The sequence below is a fragment of the Pithys albifrons genome, chromosome 7 (genome assembly GCF_047495875.1).
Source record: "Pithys albifrons albifrons isolate INPA30051 chromosome 7, PitAlb_v1, whole genome shotgun sequence".
NCBI classification, from domain to species: Eukaryota; Metazoa; Chordata; class Aves; order Passeriformes; family Thamnophilidae; genus Pithys; species Pithys albifrons.
In genome coordinates this window covers 59,989,378-60,009,611 of record NC_092464.1, presented here as the reverse complement: position 1 = coordinate 60,009,611, position 20,234 = coordinate 59,989,378, and the positions used below count along the sequence as shown (strand labels likewise).

The 20,234-nt window shown below is 52.0% G+C and overlaps 3 protein-coding genes across 3 annotated transcripts in view; 2 read left to right on the top strand and 1 right to left on the bottom strand.

Annotated features, from left to right (window-relative positions):
* Nucleotides 1–20,234, top strand: part of LOC139673810 (zinc finger protein 850-like) — a 1,066,517-nt gene that overhangs the window by 746,226 nt on the left and 300,057 nt on the right. The gene's annotated exons all lie outside the window — the stretch shown is intronic.
* LOC139674281 (olfactory receptor 14J1-like) lies at nucleotides 4,372–5,295 on the top strand. The gene has a single exon (XM_071560471.1). The coding sequence runs from the start codon at nucleotides 4,372–4,374 to the stop codon at nucleotides 5,293–5,295; it is 924 nt and encodes a 307-aa protein (XP_071416572.1).
* Nucleotides 13,966–14,925, bottom strand: LOC139674280 (olfactory receptor 14C36-like). Its single transcript, XM_071560470.1, has one exon. The coding sequence runs from the start codon at nucleotides 14,923–14,925 to the stop codon at nucleotides 13,966–13,968; it is 960 nt and encodes a 319-aa protein (XP_071416571.1).

Here is a 20,234-nt window from a genome sequence, read left to right as displayed (position 1 = left end):
CCACCTGTTATGGATATGCATGTAAAATGTTATCACCCCATACTAACCCTGTATAGAATCCCCCCAATTCCTACCCAAAGTTGGAAGTGAGCCTCCAGCAGTACTCACTGCTTCACTTCCCCTGCGCAGGGAATAAATACCTTCTGCTAATAGATAAAATTTTCTCTTAGCAGGATTCATTCCGGCCTTTTCTTGGCATCAGGAGTCAAGGGTCTGTTGTAGCTCTCCAGACCCTCATGAAACCAAAGGAATCCTTGGACACTGCGGTACCTCATGGAACCAAGAGGCCATTGCTACAATCAAGGGCCTACTGGAACCAAGTTAAACTTGAGACTTGTCAGAGCATCATGGAATCAAGAGGCCATTGTGACACTGCACGGCCTCATGGAATGAACCCTGGGACACTGTGGAACTTCCTGGAATCAAGGGGCAATTCAGATTCTCACAGCCTCATGGAACAAAAAGGAACACTGAGAAAATTTGGAACCTCATGGAATGACGGAGTCCTGTTGACTCTGAGAATCTCATGGAACCAAGGGGACTGTCTGACACTGTGGAACCACCTGGAATCAAGGGACCGTTGTGACACTGCAGTGCCTCATGAAACCAAAGGAAAACTCTGAAACTGTGGAAATTCATGGAATCAAGTGGCCATACAGACATGTGGGGCCTCTTTGAACCACAGGAACTCTGCAACACTGTGGAACTGGTGGGAATCAATGAGGCATTGTGACAGTCTGGAACCTCCTGGAAACAAATGGGCCCAGGGACACCGTGGAACCTCTGAAAATCAAGGGGTCATTGGGACACTGCAGGTCCCCAGAGACCTTAGTCTTGTGACACTTGGTACCACCATAGAATCAAAGGGCCATTTTGACACTGCAGAGCCTCATGGAACTGAAGGAGTAAGGAATAAAGGGGGCATTAATATACTGCAGGGCCTTGTGGAATCAAGGGGACATTGTGACAATGCAGTGGCTCATGGAAGCAAAGGAACCTTGGGACAAAGTGGAACCTCATGGAATGAAAGGGCCACTGGGACACTGTAGAGCTCAATGAATGCAAAGAAAACCTGGGAAACTGTGAAACCTCCTGGTATAAAGGGTCCACCACGGCACTGAGGAGCTTCATGGAATTGAGGGGCACCTGTGGCATGTCAGGGCCTCATGAAACCAAAGAAACCGTGAGACATTTCAGTATCTCATAGAACCAAGGGGCCATTGTGACACTGAAGCCTCATAGAACCAAATGAACACTTGGAGACTGTGGAATCTCATGGATTCAAGTGGTCATTCTCTCTGAATGGGGATGTCTTTCCTATACGGGACCAGTGGTGTCCCTGAACCCACCTATGTCTGTGTGTGAGAGCCTGGGAACCTCAGGTACCACTCTAGGGCTGTGTTTGGAGTTAAATAGAGGAACTGCTCTGGGTTTGATTGGGTCATGTGAGGATGTCCATGACACCACTGCCATTATAGTCAAAGAGATCTGATCAACCTGTTGATGGAAAAGACAGAGATCAACCTGGCTCTCCCTATGGAGAGATCAAGTACAGAAAAAGGCTGACCAGAACATAACAATTTCTACTGCTCAAAGGGTGGGCACCTGATCTCATCTCAACTGACCAAAGAGATTCTCCACCAGCCTCCAAGAACCTGCCACAGGTGCTGCCCTGTCTCCCAGCACTGCTCAGCTGAGGCTTGCAGGGAGCTCCAGGTGTCTTAGACCACCCCGGCACCTCAAGTGTCACCAGGTCTTTGCACCTTAACATCTCCAGCCATTCCCACAGGAGCTGAAACAGGGGCACCCAGGCAAGTGAGTGTTGTGTGCACACCTGACCTGAGGCAGGAGCAATCCTGCCTCCTGTGAGGTTGTGTGTGTGTGAGAAAGCTAAGGACTGCAGTCATGAATGGGGGTTGGATCCCTTCCCTCATCAGTAGTTGGGCTAATTGCCCATCCCTGTCTGATGTTCTGACTAAAGATAGTCAATGACAAGGTGATTCTTGGATCTCACTCAGTCTAGTGGGAGAAATGACAGCACAGGAGAAATGTCTCTCCCAGCTGAGGGAGGGAACATCTTTGCTTCCTTTAGCCTGTTCTACAGCAGGTTCCCCTGGAGCCCCAGGGACACCTGGAGGGAGGCTGAGAGGGCAAAGTTCTGCCCTGGGCTGTTGCTGTGTTGCTGAGCTGGGCTGGGCTCCTGGCACAGAGGGAGCTCCTGGCAACCGAGAAGAGCTTCAAAGAGACAGCTCTGCTGGGGAGCAGCTCCTCTGCACAGCCCAGCAGGGCTGGGGCACTGCCTGCAGGCACTGAGAGGAGAGGAGTGAGGCAGAGTGAGGAGAGACATTCACTGCCTGTACTTGGTAAGTATGTGGATGCAAGGCAATGTCTCTTTTGTTCCTGGAAGATTTTCCTAAAGCTGGCCCATCCTAGAGCTTTGGGCATCTGTCAGGAGGACTCTGACAGTTTTTGTGTTACAGAGGAGGAGGATGAGTTCCAGGGCAGGGCTTCCTTGTGGCACCATCAGAGGGACAGGGCAGGGTGGCTCCTTCTGGCAGGGCTGGCTGTGGAGTGTGAGGGTGGGGGTGCAGCCAGGGGTGCCCAGGGCTGTCCTGCAGAGCAGGGTCCTGCTGCCCAGGATTTTATGTGCCAGGCAAGGGACTCTTTGCCTCAAGCATCAGCTCTTGCCCTGCCCGGGGAGATACACACAGTGCAATGAGGAGAAGCTGTGGGTGGAAGGAGGAAGTAATGGTGGAGCTGGGTCCCGGTGCTTTTGAGAGTATTTTATATGTTTCAGGTCTCACAGCTCTAGTAGATGTCCAGTCCATTTCTGAGAGGACTTTTTATGAGCACATTCAGGACAGGAGTTTCCTGCCTGAGTTTTGCTTTCCTGAATCTGTGCTTCCACTTTTCCTGCCTCAGTTTGGTGGGAATGGAATCCCAGCTGGGCAGATTAGAGCAGGGGCTGAGACTCTTACACCATCAGACTGATGTTTTCTGGGAACCTCAGCAATTGCCTTCAGCCCCCACGAGCCTGCAGATCCAGTCAGGGTCCCCTTCCCATTGTCCCCAGGCTTGGGTGAGCTGTTCTTTAATTCCTGCACACTCGGAGTGGCTGCAGGGCAGAGCTGTGCGCTCAGGGGCTGGGCTCGGCTCTGGCAACACTGGCAGAGAAGGACTGAGGAACAGGACCAAGGCACCGGGGACAGCTCCAGGCAGCAGAGACAAGGGCAGGGAGGGAGGGAATGCTGAGGGCAGCCCTGCTGCAGGGCTCATGTGGCACCTCTCAGCCGTGCCCTGCAGTGCAGACACTTGTCCTGAGCAGCACAGCTCCTGTGTCCCCATCCAGCCAGCACAGCCTCAGCCCGGGGGCTCTCGGCCCTCAGGCACCTGCTGGGCCAGCAGAGCAGCACAAGGGGATGAAGGGCATCTCTCCTACAAAGTGCCCATTTCCTGCTGACCAGGCCCTGAGGGGACTGTCCTGCACTGGTGCTGTCTGGGAGGGGCTGTGCAGGGCTGGGAAGGGAAGGACTTCACTTTAGGGCTCATCTGTCTCTCTCCTTGCCTTGCTCAGGTGCTCCTGCTATTGCTGGCAGGCTCTCTGGGAATGGCAGTTTTAGCTGCAGAGTCAGTACCAGCCCCTGTGGCTCCTCCTGTGCAGGTTTGAGCACAGCAATGAGGTGTCCAAGCTCCTTCTGCCCCGTGGAGCTCTGGGAGGCTGGGAACAAGTCGATTTGTCCAGACTTTATAAAAATGGGGAGGAAATTTCTCTGCCTGGGATGGCCTTGCTCTCAGCAGTGTCTTTCCAGGGTAACACAGGAGTGTAACTGCACTGGATCTCAGAAAGGTGTGTGCCCAGGCCAGCTGGGAACAGGACAGAGGGACAGACCAGCTCCCCTCACTCCACACTGAGCCTCAGACAATCCTCCTGCCTCACAGGGCTCACTGTTCTCCCTGAGTGCAGAAACATCTCTCATTCTGCCTTCTAACATCCCTGTTTCTTCATGCTGGCATGGCTGTTGCTGACAAGATCCACTGCCTTAGGAGCACATTCCTTGTCTAAGTTCATCTCTCAGGACTGGCTCTTCTCCTCCCTATTCCCATACACTGCCTGTGGGGAGCAGGGCTGACTCCGCACTGTGCTGCAGGCTGAGGTCCAGCTCCTCACAGAATCCTTGACCAGCAGAAATCAGGGATACAGCAACCAAGGTGAAGGAAGGTCTCCTAGACATGGAAAAGGCAGACACGGAAAAGGCAGACACATTGAGTGGCAAGGATGGCTGGGTGAGAAAGGGCTTTGAATTTTCACTGTGAATTCAAATCTAAGTTGTCGTTCCTACTTGTACAGGTCCCGATGTACAGAAGCAGCAAATGTCCAACAGCAGCTCCATCAGCCAGTTCCTCCTCCTGCCATTGGCAGACACGCGGCAGCTGCAGCTCCTGCACTTGTGGCTCTTCCTGGGCATCTCCCTGGCTGCCCTCCTGGGCAACGGCCTCATCATCAGCGCCGTAGCCTGCGACCACCACCTGCACACCCCCATGCACTTCTTCCTGCTCAACCTGTCCCTCACAGACCTGGGCTCCATCTGCACCACTGTCCCCAAAGCCATTCACAACTCCCTCTGGGACACCACAACCATCTCCTACATGGGATGTGCTGCACAGCTCTTTTTCTTTGTCTTCTTCATCTCAACAGAGTATTGTATCCTCACCATCATGTGCTACGACCGCTACGTTGCCATCTGCAAACCCCTGCACTACGGGACCCTCCTGGGCAGCAGAGCTTGTGCCCACATGGCAGCAGCTGCCTGGGCCAGTGGCTTTCTCAATGCTCTGCTGCACACAGCCAATACATTTTCCCTGCCCCTGTGCAAGGGCAATGCCCTGGGCCAGTTCTTCTGTGAAATCCCTCAGATCCTCAAGCTCTCCTGCTCACACTCCTACCTCAGGGAACTTGGGATTATTGTGGTTAGTGTCTGTTTAGCTTTTGGTTGTTTCATTTTCATAGTTTTCTCCTATGTGCAGATCTTCAGGGCTGTGCTGAGGATCCCCTCTGAGCAGGGACGGCACAAAGCCTTTTCCACGTGCCTCCCTCACCTGGCCGTGGTCTCCCTGTTTATCAGCACTGGTGTGTTTGCCTACCTGAAACCTCCCTCTATCTCCTCCCCATCCCTGGATGTGGTGGTGGCAGTTCTGTACTCAGTAGTTCCTCCAACACTGAACCCCCTCATCTACAGCCTGAGGAACAAGGAACTCAAGGGTGCTGTGCAGAATTTGATTACTGGATGGTCTTGAGAAGCTTCAAACTTCCAGTTGTCTTCTGCATAGCCTTCAGAATGGAACTCCTGACAGGCCCATCCTTCCTTCTCAGGTTTTGGCAGAGGTCATTTGGTTCATCTTGTCACAATATTGTGCCCACTGAAATTTGATAATAAATTCCCTTCTAATCTTTTTTCTCACTACTGATTTTGACCCAGAGACTGTCTAAAAAATTAAACAAAAGAAGTGACTCTGTTGTAACTATTTTGATTCTTATTCACAGAGGTTCTTAAAGGTCACTGCAGGACAGTGCCTGTTGGCAGAGGGGAGGGGGAAAAGCGTCCCAGCACAGCAGCACTGCCAGTGAGCAGCAGTGCTTGGTCTTTTCAGAGCTGCTGTTTCTACTTTCACACTTTCCTTCCCAGCCCTGTTATTGCTGTAAGGCCTGAGTACTCTGACAAGTTGGTCACATCCTGCTGCATGTCCATCCTGGGATCACAGGCAGGGACAGGCCATAGGGACAGCTGGGACACAGGTGGGCTGCACAACAGCAGCTCCATCAGGAAAGGGCATCTCCTGAGGGCAGGGCAGGAAGGCTTTGGGCTTCTTGCAAATCAGTCTCAGGAACATGCTCAAGGAATAGACTCTAAAGACGTTCCTTCTTTAGCTTGTTCTCCAGGGGCTCAGTGGGATGAGATCAGGGTCCCAGTGTGGCCTTCCAAGGCCTCAGGTCTGGTTCAGGTTTTGCTTGTTGGTGGCCAGAGCCCATGTAGATGGTGAATGGTTTCTGATTTACCTTTCTGGGGCTCTACAGTTTCTCACAGGGCTGATGGCAGGTGAATGTTTTCTTAAGAGACTTGGGAACTGCCATGAAAACACAGGGGATGTGCCAGCAGGTGCCAGGCAATCAGCAGTGAATAGAGTCCAATGAGCCCAGGCCTGTTCAGGATGTAGTCACCCAGAGATAATATTCTAGATCTGAGTGTGAACTGACAAACAACAGCTCTGCAAACTCATGGGACACAGCAGGTACAGGGAAAGGAGTCTTCTAAGTGATTCATTTATTCTTCTTGGACACTCATAGTACAGATCCAGCATAGCCCCCAAACCCACCTCCCAGCACTGGAACAAGGCAGGGCCCCTCTGAGCACCCTCCATGGCCACACAAGAGCTTGTGTGCCAGGGGGTCAGTGGCAGGGACCACCATCAGCTGGCTCTGCCTCCCAGCCTGACCAGCACAGCCCAGCAGAGCCCCACCATGGCCCCTGCCAGAGGAGCCACAGGGCCAATTCTCTCCTGCTGTCCTGGAGAGTGGGGCTGCAGAGTGAGGCAGGAGATGCCTGGGCTGATGATATCCTGAGTTATCCAGACACAGAGTCACTGTCCCTCACCTCCATTACCTCCATTTCTTTCTGCAGAGCCAGACATGACTGTGCTGCTTTTCTGGGATGGAGCACGAGCAGGGAGATGGGGGCCCCAAGGAGGGGCTGGACTGGGAAGGGCCAGGGAGAGGAAAATTCCAGTGTTCAGGTGAAGTTCGTGAGTGTGCAGGGTGGGGGCTCTGCAGGGCTGAGGTGCCTCCAGCCCCGGGCAGTGGCAGCAGGAGCCCAGGGAGACACTGCACCTGCTGCCAGGAACTCTCTGTGTGTGTGCAAGGGAAGGACTCGTGTCTCTGAGCAGTCCTGGGGGTGTGAGCAGGGCATGAGCCCAGCTCAGGTGTGGGCACCTGTCAGAGCCCTGACATTTCTGGGTGTGACTGCAGGAACAACCTCCCTGTCCCAGGGACATTCATCTCACCATCCTTGAGCATGCCCATTGCAAATGTCCATGTCTCCTCCATCCCTCTACTCTGCCTTTATGTCCCTTTCTTCCCACACCAGGAAACAGCCTGGGGGAATCTCCCCTGTGCAGTCAGAGAGGCTCTGTGAGCAGGAGTGACAGTGTTCTCCAGAAGGTGCATTTGTCCCCTTTGACATGGCCCAGAGCTCAGGACTGTGAAAACATTCCCAGGCACACACAGCTTGGAGAGATCTTGGAAGGCAAATTGGGAGAGGAAGAAGAGAAGAGGCAAAATTAGGGATATGAAACCATCCCAGAGAAGTTCAGTAGCTCCTCTGAGTAATGTTTCTGCATTCAAAACACTGGTAGGAAATGTACTCTGATAAATAGCTGCACAAATATTTTCACATAAACAGGGAGTGAATCAGATTAATAGAACAGGTGTGTGGTGTTGTCAGTAAAAAGAAAATTATGAAAAAACCCTTGAAATTAAAAGTAAACAGCACATCATAATGACAGGCAAGGAAGTCTTCAAGAATTACCAGGATTTCTTGTCTGCAGAGGTTTTAACTACCTCCTAAAACCCACACTCCTGGCTTCAGGCCATGACTTCCCAGAGCAGTCACAGAGTTGGCCACTGCCCCAGAGATGCCCCAGGGCACCTCAAGGACCCAAGTATGAAAAGTCCCCCAGAGTGTCTATGAGCCCTTCTGGAACAGGAGCTGCTGGGCAGGAAGGACCAGCTGGGGAGGGGCAGGGAATCCCCCCCTGCAGCACTGCTGGCCAGGCTGAGGAGGGTCCTCTCCAGCACAGCAGAACATCCTGTCCCCTTGGGGGCTGGGCTGTCAGGTGTGTTCCCAGAACTGACTGGCCAAGCTGGGCAGGCAGATGCTCAGGGGTCGTGAAGGGTGTCACAAAGCTGAGCCCATCCAGCTGAAGGATTTGGGGAGGTCAGGAGGAACTGGGACAAAAGGGATGGGATATTTGGGGCAGGGAAGGGGGGCTTGGCCAACAGAGAGGAAAGATTTGTGCACTTTGGCCACATCAACCCCCTGCAGCGCTCCAGGCTGGGCACAGAGTGGCTGGAGAGCAGCCAGGCAGAGGGACCTGGGGGGACTGACTGACAGGAAGTTCAACATGAGCCAACAATGTGCCCAGGTGGCCAAGACGGCCAGTGGGATCCTATGCTGGATAAAAACTAGCGTGGCCGGCAGGCCCAGGGCAGTGACCCTTACCCTGGACTCTGCGTTGGGGAGGCCAGACCTTGAGTGTTGTGTTCAGTTCTGGGCCCCTCAGTCCAGGAACGATATTCAGGGGCTGGAGTGGGGCCAGAGAAGAACAACGAGACTGGAGAAGGGACTGGAGCACAAGTGCTGTGGGGAGAGGCTGAGGGAGCTGGGGGTGTTTAGCCTGGAGGAGGCTGAGGGGCGATCTTACCGCTGTCTAGAACTTCCTGAAGGGAAGTTCTGGACATGTGGGGGTTGGTCTCTTCTCCCAGGCACTCAGCAATAGGACAAGGGGGCACGGTGGGCTCAAGCTCTGCCAGGGGAAATTGAAGTTGGAGAGCAGAAAAAAATTATTTGCAGAGAGAGTGCTCAGGCATTGGAATGGGCTGCCCAGAGAGGGGGTGGATTCCACATCCCTGGAGGTTTTAAATGCAGATTGGCCGTGCCCCTGAGTGCCATGATCTGGTAAAGGGACTGGAGTTGGACCAAGGGTTGGACTTGGTGATCTCGGAAGGCTTTTCCAACCCAATCTATTCTATGATTCTATGATTTTGGTGAGGTAAAATCAGGTTCAGATAATGCTGAGAGTGTTGAAACACTGACTGTGCAAACACTCATGATGGACCTTTACCTATAATTTGTGTACCATTGCAACTTCTGTTGGGATGTGAATATAACTTGATACTCCTAATTTTATCCCCGGCAATCTTCTCTCAGGAACCAAAGGGACCCTGGGACACTGTGGAAAGCCTTGGAACCAAGGGGCCATTCTGACACTTGGGAACCTCATGGAATCAAAGGTCCATTGTGACCCTGCAGGACCTCAAGGAAACAGAAGCCCATTGTGACCCTGTGGAGCCTCATGGAATCCAGGGATCATTGTGACACTACAGGGCCTCATGGACTGCAAGGAACCCTGGGACACTGCAGAAATTCATGGAATCAAGGGGCCATGATGACACCGCAGGGCCTCATGGATTCAAAGGAATCCTGGAATATTTTGGAATCTGATGGAATCATCGTGCAATTGTAACACTACAGAAATTTATGGAACCAAGGGGCAATTCTGACCTTTCAGGGCCCCATGGAACAAAAGGGACCCTGGGACACTGTGGAAACTCATGGAAACAAGGGGCCATTGGGACACTGCAGGGCCTGAAGGAACCAAATGTATCCTGGGACACTGCAGAGCTCACGGAACCAAAGGGTTCATTGTGACATGTGGGGCCGCTTGGAACCAAAGGGGTCTTGAGACAGTTTTTAACTTCATAGAATCAAGGGGTCATTGTCACACTGTGGAACCTCAGGGAACCAGGATGCCACCTGGACACTGCAGGGCCACACAGAACTAAAGCAATCCTGGGACAGCACCGAACACTGGAAATCTTTTGGGTCTGGCTGAGCTGGAGCTCATTTCCCCACAGCAGCCCTCCCAGTGCTGTGCTTTGTGTTGGGAGCTGGAAAGGTGCTGAGAACACACCAATGTTTTGGCTACTGCTGAGCAGGGCTGGCACAGCCCCAGCACTGCAACGTTCCTTCCCGAACTGAGGGCAAGATCCTGGGAAGGGAAACAGCCAGGCCAGCTGAGCCAGAGTGACCAGAGGGATATTCCAGTCCATGGGATGTCAGCTCAGATATAAAAGATGAGGACAGGAGGAGGAAGAGGGGCATTCATTGTTTACAATATTTGCCTGCTGAGCAGCTGCTCCGTGTGCCGAAGCCTGGCTTGCTGGGACATGGCCAGACATCACTGATGATGGGAAGTAGAGAATAAACCTGGTTATTTTCCTCTTTGTTTTTGTGCAAACTTTGGCTTTTGATTTAGTAAAGTGCCTTATCCCAACCCACCAGTCATTTTCCACCTTATTCTCTCTCCCCTGTCCATCTGGGAAGGGCAGTGATAGAGCAGCTTGATGGGCAGCCTGTAATTCTCCCTATTCTCATTTTGCTCTTCTTAAAGATGGGCTTGGCATCTGCCTTTTCCAAGGACCCCAGAACCTCTCAGATTGCTCTGGCCCTTTTGAGAGCACAGCCCAGAATCCCAGGCAAGGGTGATGCAGCAGTTCAGGAGCACTTGCAGTGAACTGTCCAAGACCACTGAGATGGATCTCACTGGGCCAGTGGAGTTTGTTCCTGGAGTCACTCACAGAAATGTCAAGGTCCAGCAAGGCATCCACCTCTGAACTGGGATTGTGGGATTCTCATGCACCCAGGGGTGATCAGAGAGTCTTTCCCTTTTACACCCATGGGGAGATCATTGCAGGAGTCACAGTCTCTCCTTGGGCTCTCACTGCCACTGCTGGGGGCTGGAGGCACCTCAGCCCTGTGGGGTGTCACCTGCTCTGCCCCTCTCTGAGATGCCCCACGGCCTGAGGGATGGACACAGGGGGAGCTCTGTGCTCAGAAGCACATCCCAGTGCTGCATCCTGGGGGTTTTCCAGGGGATGTGGGGCCCAGAGTGAAGTGACCTCGAGACACTGTGTGTCCCACAGCCCTTCCCAGCACCTCCAGGATTAGCTGATGGTGTTTGTGTTCTCTTGGGTTCATCTCCCCCACATACACACTGTGCATGCTGAAGTCTCCTCTGTACAATTGCAGCATGGCCTTGTGAGCTGCTCATTTGGTGTCCTCATGGAGGGACAAACAACCTGTCAGTGGTGGGTGAGAGGCCAGGGCTGGGAATGGTGTTTGCAGGGGGTGATCTGTGACAATTGCCCTGGGGCCCCTTGCCCAGGGTGTCCAGGAAACAAAGACAAAGCCCAGACCCTGCTCTGCTGCTCCTTCAGGTGTGTCCCTGGAGGCCTGGCTGTGGAAGGGACACTGCTGTGCCCTCTCCTGCTCTCACACACTTTGGCTCTTCACTGTGCTTTTCTGCAACAGGGCAGTTTCCTGGCTCTTGACAGCCTATGAGAAGACACCAGTTCCTTACAACCCCAGGACTTGTCACCTCCTCACCCACTCCATAGAGCTGTGGAGGTGTCCTACTGCTCTCCTGCACTCCCCATTCCACACCCCACATCACTCTGCTCCAGGAGCATCCTGTGAGGAGCCAGAGATGGGTGGCAGGGCTTGGCTGTCCTGCTTGGCAAAGTCCATCAGGCACTTTCATAGCCACATTCCACAGTCCCTTTTCCACCTGTAACCAGTGACTCTGAGTTGCTGCTTCCCCAGCCCCAGGGAGGGTCTTTTTGTCTGCTCATTCCCTCCGGGGTCTCTTTTCAGTCATGACCTCAGTGGGGCTTGCTGACACTCTCAGGAACTTGAAGGTTTGATGATGAATTTTGCTTTTTTAGAGGTTTTTTTCAGTTTTCAAATCTTCAGTTCAGGAATTCAGTGCCAGAGTGCTCATTAACATTCAAAACATCCTAACAAGACAAGCCTTTGGGAATAATTTAAGTCTTCAATTCTTTTATGCTTCCTTAGACAGATACCAGAAGTGTATTCAAAGTCAGTGTACTACAGTGACAAAAAAATGAAGAAATATAACTTTTTGTCCAATTTCCTTTTTCCTGTTTATACACTGAGAGCAGCAAACCCTAATTGATATTGTTCCCAAGCACCAGGGATGGTCTCCTTGTCTGCTCATTCCCTTCATGTTCTCTTTTCACTGATGGCATTTTAACAAATCAAACCCCTGGGAATAATTTACTTTTACATTTTCAAATCTTCTGTGTTCAATTACAGAGGTCTCAGAAATGCATTCAAAGTGAATATCTTATACTTTAAAAAAAAAACACACAGCAAAAATATGTCTTTTTTGTGGCCTGTTTATTTTTGCCTGTTTATACATTTTTATCAGCAATTCCCTATTGATATTGACCCAGAGCATCTCCTATTTCAGTGTGAATAGATATGAAAATCAAGACCCTTTTTGTCTGACAATCCATCAGACTTTATCCCTAATCCCCACCCCACCATTTCCCTCATCACACCCCTGGCACTCAAAGCAGCCTTGTGGAATCTGAGCTTCCTCCACCAAAGGCTGGGCCTGCAGGTTTCAGTTCCTGGGCACCAACTCCCACCTGCTGTACTTGGAGAAAGAGCTGCAGGAGACACACAGGGATGTTCATGTATTGTCAGCAAACAAAACCAAAGGAAGGCACAGCTCAAAAATAGAAGAAATTCCTCTGCTGTATTTTAAGTTCACATTACTGACGTCCACTTTTCACAGCAGGCAATTTTAGACCAATGGAAAACATGTTATGTGTCAGGCACAGATCTAAAGGTCCCTCCAAGCGCTCCCTACCCCAATTCTGTCCATTTTGCTCTTTGCACAAAGTGAGTCACACACTGAAGTCAGAAGTTCCCTTGATCCAGAGCAGGAGGAAAAGAGAGAAAGTGAATGAATTACTTGGTTGTGCAGAGCTAAATCTCCACTAATCCAAATATTTTGGGGTTACAGTAACTTTATTGGGCATGTTCTGCAGCATTTGTTCAGATGACAACAGGTAAGGTGGGATTGCTTACTGCTGGAGGGCAGGAAGGCTCTGCAGAGGGGTCTGGACAGGCTGGATCGATGGGCCCAGGCCAACTGGATGAGGTTCAACAAGGCCAAGTGCTGGGTCCTGCTCTGGGGTAACAACCACCCCAAATCCCTGGCCATGCCCTGCATCTGATCCCACAGCCTGTCCTGTGTCCTTAATACCTTCATTTCCAAGGACTGTGTGGGACAAGGGAGCTTCATACTCTGGGTATGGAGCGAGATCCAAGTGTGACTGGAGTGGGAACCACAACTCATCAGGTTTGTGCTCTTTAGGGGATCAGGAAATGGTGACACTTAGAGGCACAGAAAGATTCCCTTCATTGCTCACAGTAAAAAATTAAACAGGATACAATTTAAAACCTCCACAGCTCATTGTGCAGCTTTCCTCAGCCACAGCAACCAGGATAAGCCACGTCCTTGCTGTGCTGGTCCCACAGCCCAGGGTGCTCCTGGCCTCCCTTGCTGCCAGGGCACACGGCTGCCTCCTGCCCAGCTCCTGCCCACCCACAGCTGCCTGACAGGGCTGCTCCCAGCCAGGCAGCTCCCAGCCTGTGCCATGGCCAGGGCAGTGCCCTGCAGGGGCACACACTGCCATGTGTCCCTCTGCCATTGCAGGAGGTTCCTGCCAAGACGGGCTCTCCTCCTCCCTGAAGCTTTCCCTGAGCACAGAGGCCTGAGAGACCTTTGCAGTAAAGACTCAGGCAGAGAAGCCATGGAGTCCCTCAGCCCCACAGCAGTGTCTGCTGGAATTAAATCCCCCTCCCCATCCCACAGCAGCCCTGCATTTCCCTCCTTCAGCCTTGGTCTCCAGCACAGTCACAGAGGCTCTTTTGGCTCCTGACTTTTCCTGCAGCCACCAACTCCCAGGGGAGCTTTACCCTTGCCATAGTCCCACGTGCCATGCCCAGGAATTCCTTGTCTGTGCCTGGCCTTGCTTTAACCCCCTGGCAGAGATTCCATGGCCCCTTTGTTCCCCACTGCCCCACAGATGATCCCACAGCCCCCTGTGCACCCCCAGCCCAGGGCAGGAGGATCCAGGGTGGGGAATGGCCGCTCTGATGCAATGCCCAGGCCTTGGTCACAAAAGACTGGGGGTGCAATTAACTGGGATAAAATGAATAGTTACTTTTTTTTTTTGATAACAGAAAAGTTAGAAGGCGAAATAAAGGAAAATTATATAAGTGGACAGATATGGTCACTCATGAAATGCACTGGGTGTCACTGACAGAGCAAAGCAGGCAGTGTCTTTACTGCTGAAAAGCACCCAGTCATCATTTTCCTCACAGCATCCTTGAGCTCCTGGTTTCTCAGGCTGTAGATGAGGGGATTCACTGCTGGAGGCACCACTGAGTACACAACTGCCACCACCAGATCCAGGGATGGGGAGGACATGGAGGGAGGCTTCAGGCAAGCAAACGAGGCAGTGCTGAGAAACAGGGAGACCACGGCCAGGTGAGGGAGGCACGTGGAAAAGGCTTTGTGCCGTCCCTGCTCAGAGGGGATCCTCAGCACAGCCCCGAAGATCTGCACATAGGAGAAAACTATGAAAATGAAACATCCCAGTAATAAAAAAAAACTAGCCACAATAAGCCCAAGTTCCCTGAGGTTGGAGTGTGAGCAGGAGAGCTTGAGGATCTGAGAGATTTCACAGAAGAACTGGCTCAGGGCATTGCCCTTGCACAGGGGCAGGGAAAATGTATTTGCTGTGTGCAGCAGAGAGTAGAGAAAGCCACTGGCCCAGGCAGCTGCTGCCATGTGGGCACAAGCTCTGCTGCCCAGGAGGGTCCCGTAGTGCAGGGGTTTGCAGATGGCAACGTAGCGGTCGTAGCACATGATGGTGAGAAGGGAAAAATCGGCTGTGACAAAGAACAGAAAGAAAAAGACCTGTGCGACACACCCTGAAAAAGAAATGGTTGTGGTGTCCCAGAGGGAGTTGTGAATGGCTTTGGGGACAGTGGTGCAGATGCAGCCCAGGTCTGTGAGGGACAGGTTGAGCAGGAAGAAGTGCATGGGGGTGTGCAGGTGGTGGTCGCAGGCTACGGCGCTGATGATGAGGCCGTTGCCCAGGAGGGCAGCCAGGGAGATGCCCAGGAAGAGCCACAAGTGCAGGAGCTGCAGCTGCCGCGTGTCTGCCAATGGCAGGAGGAGGAACTGGCTGATGGAGCTGCTGTTGGACATTTGCTGTTTCTTAGCAGTGGTTCTGTTTAGAAAAGGAAAATATGGGGAGTATTAAGGGTAGAGCTCTCTGACAAAGCCAATCTGTTTTTAACTAATATCAGTGTATCAAATACTACAAAATGTGCTGCCAAGGACTCAGTGTTCCTCTGCTGCAGTGGGACATGGAAATTTTTTATTACAGCTCTGACATTCAAAAGGGATATGAGATTGAACCCTCCTTGAATGCAAAAGTTCCATCTCTGCACTCATGACTTAGAAGAGACAATGGATGAAGGTTCTTTTCCACTGGAGGAGTCCTCATTTTCATGGCCCAGCACACAGTGTCCAGCAGAGCTGCACGGAAGAGCCCCCAGAGTGACCTGAATGCCCCCTCCCCCAGGGGTGCCTTGGGGGAACTTTCCCCCACTCCCTGCCCAGGGCTCTGCTGCCTGGAGCTGTCCCTGCCAGCAGCTGCTTCCCTGTGCCCAGGGCTGGGCTCTGGCAGTGCTCCCAGAGCCCATCCCAGCCCTGGGTGCTCAGCTCTGCCCTGCAGGTCCCTCCCAGCACAGGGCACTGCCCAGGGGCAGCTCTGGCTGGGCAGGCTCTGATGCCAGTGTCAGAGCAACCCTGAGGAGGCTGGAAAAGCAACACTGATGCTGCCTGCGAGCCACTCTGTGGTGGTTTGTGATAGACCCTGGTTTCTTCACCTGTAAAAGCAACAGCTTACAGGGTTCAGAGTATTCTGCTGGGCTCAGAGATGAATTCCTGTCTCATTTCATACCTAGACAATCCAGAAGATGGTACTGAAAGAAAAGGAGTGTCCCCTATAAGGTATCCCCCCTCATGCTATATTTCCTGAAAATGTCCCTGGGAAATTTTCTGTATTGATCTGGAGCTGTAAGGAGCCCTCGCCCCTGCAGCTCACTTCTGACAGCAGAAGGACCTTCCCGTCCCTAACATAGTTTGCTCCTTCCCCACAGCCCTTCTCCCCAGCCCTGTGAGCAGCTCCCCAGGCTGGCTGAGAGCTGACCCTGGCAGGCAGCAGAGTCCCTGCCCCAGCACAGCACCCTGGGCTGCAGGAACCCGCTCTGCACCACAGCACAGGGCACACCTGGCTGCACCCCCTGGCTCCACAGCTATTCCAAAGTGCCCACCAACAGCCCCCTCCTCACACATCCCATCAGCTGGGGCTATTCCAGCTTTAGGAGATGCCTCCAGGAGCTGCCCCTGCATTGCCCTGCACCCACAGACTCACCGTGTCCAGCACTGCAAAGATTTCTCCTCCATGAGCTCTGAATCATCCTCCCAATGCTGAGCCCCTTTAAGCTCTGTCTGTGCCCTGCTGGTGTCCCTGAGCTGCCCTGGCAGTGCCCTGAGCCCTGCTGGGCTGTGCACAGGAGCTGCTCCTGGGCAGAGCTGTCTCTCTGCAGCACTGCCCGCTTGCCAGGAGCTCCCTGTGTGCCAGGAGCCTGGCCCAGCTCAGCAGCACAGCAACAGCCCAGGGCATTTAATGGCCCTCGGGGGGGTTGATGTTGTTTACATTAAACTCAGTCCATCAAAGTAACTTCAAACAACTTCTCAAGAACTCAAATTCACATTGAAACACTGAAGTTTCTTGTAGTGTTAATGGGTCCCACTGAGGAACAGGACTGAGAAAGTGTCCCCAGATTCCAGTTAGAGCAGAAAACTGGAGGCAGTGATGACAGTTACGGACAAGCAAGTCAAAGATGCCTCTCATAATGAGTTAAACTGGTTGTGTTTCAGAATTCAAAGGTCCAAGCCCTGATCTCCAGACCCTGAGAAGGGAGATCCATTCCCTCCCTCATTCCTCAGGGCTCTTCCTGGGGCACTGGCATGTGGGATGTGCAATGCCAAGGGGTGGCACCTCCCAGGCTGCTGAGCAGGGACAAGGAGGCAATGAGGCCCCAGGGCTGCAAGGCTCACTTGTCTCCTCATGCCATCAGGGGCACACACAGCAGCCATGGCCAAAGGCCTGCACAAGTTGGCTCTCTTGGGGCCTTTCAGTTTCTGCACATCCCTGTCTCCTCTCCAGCCCAGGCTGTCCTACGGTGTCTATGCCCTGCCCCTTTCCCTGCAGGCTGTCGGCATCCCCCGGCTGCCCCACCTCGCTGGCCCCTTCCTGCACTGACATCTCTCCCTCCTCCCTGGCTCTGCCTTGGCACACAAAGCCATGGACTGATCCAGACTCCTTTTGGGTGATGCTTTGTATCAGAGCACTTGTCTTGGAGGGAAACTCCTTTCTGCATATGTCCAGTATAGACCTTCCCAGATGCCATTAGTGACATTATTTCTTTCTCATTCTATAACTGACTACAAAAAGAAAAGCTCCACCATCTCTGACACCACCACTGGGACACTGTGGAACCTCATGGAATGAACGGCCCAGTGTGACACTGCAGAGTCTTATTGATACAATGGATTCATTGTCACTCTGGAACTTTCCTGCACTGATGTCTCTCCCTCCTCCCTGGCTCTTCTTGAGAGATAAAGCCATGGGCTAATTCAGACTTCTTGGTGTTGTGTTGCACTGCTCTTGGAGGGAAATTCCTTTCTCCTTTCTCCTCACGTCCAGCCTGGACCTCCCCAGCTGCCCTTGGTGACATTATTTCTTTCTCATGCTGTTTCTCACTACAAAGAAAAGCTCCACCACCTCTAGGGGAGAGCACTTCAAGCACTCTCAGGCTTCTCCTGTGCTCTACTCAGTCTCCACAGCTCTGAGCCCAGGGCTTTCAGTCCTTATATATTGGTCATGTGCTTGAGACCTCCAAATGCCTTCATGGGCCCTCTCTGGTCCCTCTCCAAGGTGTTTAGCCATGAAAATGCAGTGCCCCTTGTCCAGGAAAGACAGACTGACACACTTTGCCAAAGGTTGTATTGGCAGAACAAGGCACAGTAACTGCAACTCAGCAAGGGGAGATTTACATTGGATGTCAGGAAGAAATATTTTCTGATTAAGGGAGCAGGAACCTGGAGCAGGTTGCCCACTAAGTGGAAACCTCATCCCTGGAGGTGTCCAAGGTGAGGAACTTTGTGCAGCCTGAACTGGTGCAAGGATTCCCTCGTTAATGGGCAGGAAGTTGTACTGGAGGCTCTTTTAGGTCTCTTTCAACCCAAACTGTTTCATCATTCTTTCATTCCTGTATCTCCAATTCCTTCTCCACAGGGCTGCAAACACCTACGGACACCTTGTCAGCATTTTTATGTGACCTAATCCCCAAAACTTTATAAATGTGAAAGAACTGCCATTTTAGGGACATGAATTTTCAGGTTTTTAGAGGAATCATTCAAAACTAAAAGGTTACATAGGAACTAATAGAGATTTAAAACATCCCAGCATAAAAGGCTCTCCAAGTGGTCAATGGCAGAGCTTCCCAGAATGACCCTGATCTGAGGTTGGCCATTTCTGTCTCAGAGTCTGAGAGTCATGATGGGCAACCAGAAAGTGCATTTGGGGACTGTGCAAGACTTGCCATGGGACATTTAGGAAAAAAAATACTGGATTGGAAAGGATGGGGGGGAACACTGTTGTCCATGGTGCAACAAGCATAAGGAAACAGAGACAAAAAGATGATGGAAGAGCTAATTATGTGTAAGCAAGTGATTGCTAAGTGTCTTTCTCTGGCCTTGCCCTGCAACTGATCCCACAGCCTGTCCTGTTTTCGCAATCTCTCCATTGTCAAGAACTTTCTGGGTCAAGGGATCTCTGTGCTCTGGCTATGGAGGGAGATCCAAGTGCCAATCACTGGAGTGGGAGCCACAAATCATCAGGTCTTGTGTTCCTTGGGGCCCAGACACTGGTGAGACTGGTGTGTGTGCACAGAACACTGGTGGGTGTGGGTGGGTGTAACCACCAGTGACCATCAAACCAGAGCAACCAGCAAGTGACAGAGGCCTGAGAGCCCCTGTCTGAGATCATCTCCTGGAGGATCCACATTGTCTGGGTGACTCTGCAGCTCTGCATCTTCTGACATGGCAGAGCACACAAACAGCCCATTCTTGTGTCCCTTTCTCCACTGAGATTTCCTTGACCCTCCATGATTTATTTGTCTATCAGGGTCCCAGGAAATCCATGACCCTCGTGCCCCACCAGTCTGTCAGTGTCCCATTCTGGGGACCCTTCACCCAACAGTCCTGCGGGATCGGAGGGGGATTCGACTGCCCTTTCCAGGGGGCTGAGGCAACAGCACAAGGGAGACCCCTCAGTGTGTCTTCCCACTTTATTCCAGTGTGTTCCTGCTGCAGGAGCTGCAGTGCCCAGGAAGGACTCACAGAGACATTTCCCAGAATAACACTCTTTATGAATGTAAAATTGTGACAGGTTAAGGTTCAAAGGTTGTCAGTGACAGAATATGAGTGTAAATATGTATTTACAGCAATACCCAGACCAGCTCTAATCCCAATTAAAGTATTCAGTGTGTGCAGAGCACAGTTCTTACCCAAGAGGCCCCTGTGGGGCAGAGACAGGTCCAGCCCTGCAGTTATGATTAACCCTTCCCTTTCTTTTCTTCCATTCTCGAGTTACTTTTATACTATTTCTTTATGTTTAGGTGGAGCATGAGTGATTTTAGACACAAATACCTTTGTTTATGGTTTGCATGAAATTGTCTCACTTTGCTGTTAGGGACAGAGGCAAAAAAATGCCCAGTGGTTGGTGGTTGTACCTTGGAGGGGCGTAACTCGGGGTTGGATGTGTGTGTTAATATTACAATTAGGCTTTAATGAACCAAGTTCACCTGAGGACAGAGATCTCCCCACAGCTGTTGGCTCAGCAGCAGGACATCTCCTCCTCTGCCCCTGGGCTGGCAGGGACTGAGCAGTTTATCAGCTGCAAAGTCCCCTCGAGTTCCCCTCCCTGCAGGGATTCCCACAGAGCCCCCTGAGGAGTCTCCAGTCCCCCCACCCTCCGTTCCATCCCCTGGGCAGGTGTTGACTCTTGTGTGAGGAATCCTCATGGAGCTGCCCCCACGTCCCATCCAGGGAGCAGCAGCTGCATTTTACCCTGGAATTTCTGTATCACTACAACTTCTTTTGGGATGTGAATAGAACTGGAATCCCCTCATTTCACCCTCAGTAATCTTCCCTCAGGAACCAAAGGGACCATAGGAGTCTGCAAAACTTCATGGAATGCACTATGACACTCCAGGGCATCATGGAATCAAAGGAATCATTGGAAATATGGCACCTCATGGAATCATCAGGCAATTGTGACATTGTGGAATGTCATGGAACCAAAAGGCCTTAGAGACACTGTGGAGCCCCATGGAATCACAGATGCCTTTGTGACACTGCAGAACCTCATGGACTCAAGG

Bases quoted from the DNA above. Each gene is read 5' to 3' on its own strand.
- LOC139674281 (XM_071560471.1), top strand. From the start codon at position 4,372: ATGTCCAACAGCAGCTCCATCAGCCAGTTCCTCCTCCTGCCATTGGCA.
- LOC139674280 (XM_071560470.1), bottom strand. From the start codon at position 14,925: ATGTCCAACAGCAGCTCCATCAGCCAGTTCCTCCTCCTGCCATTGGCA.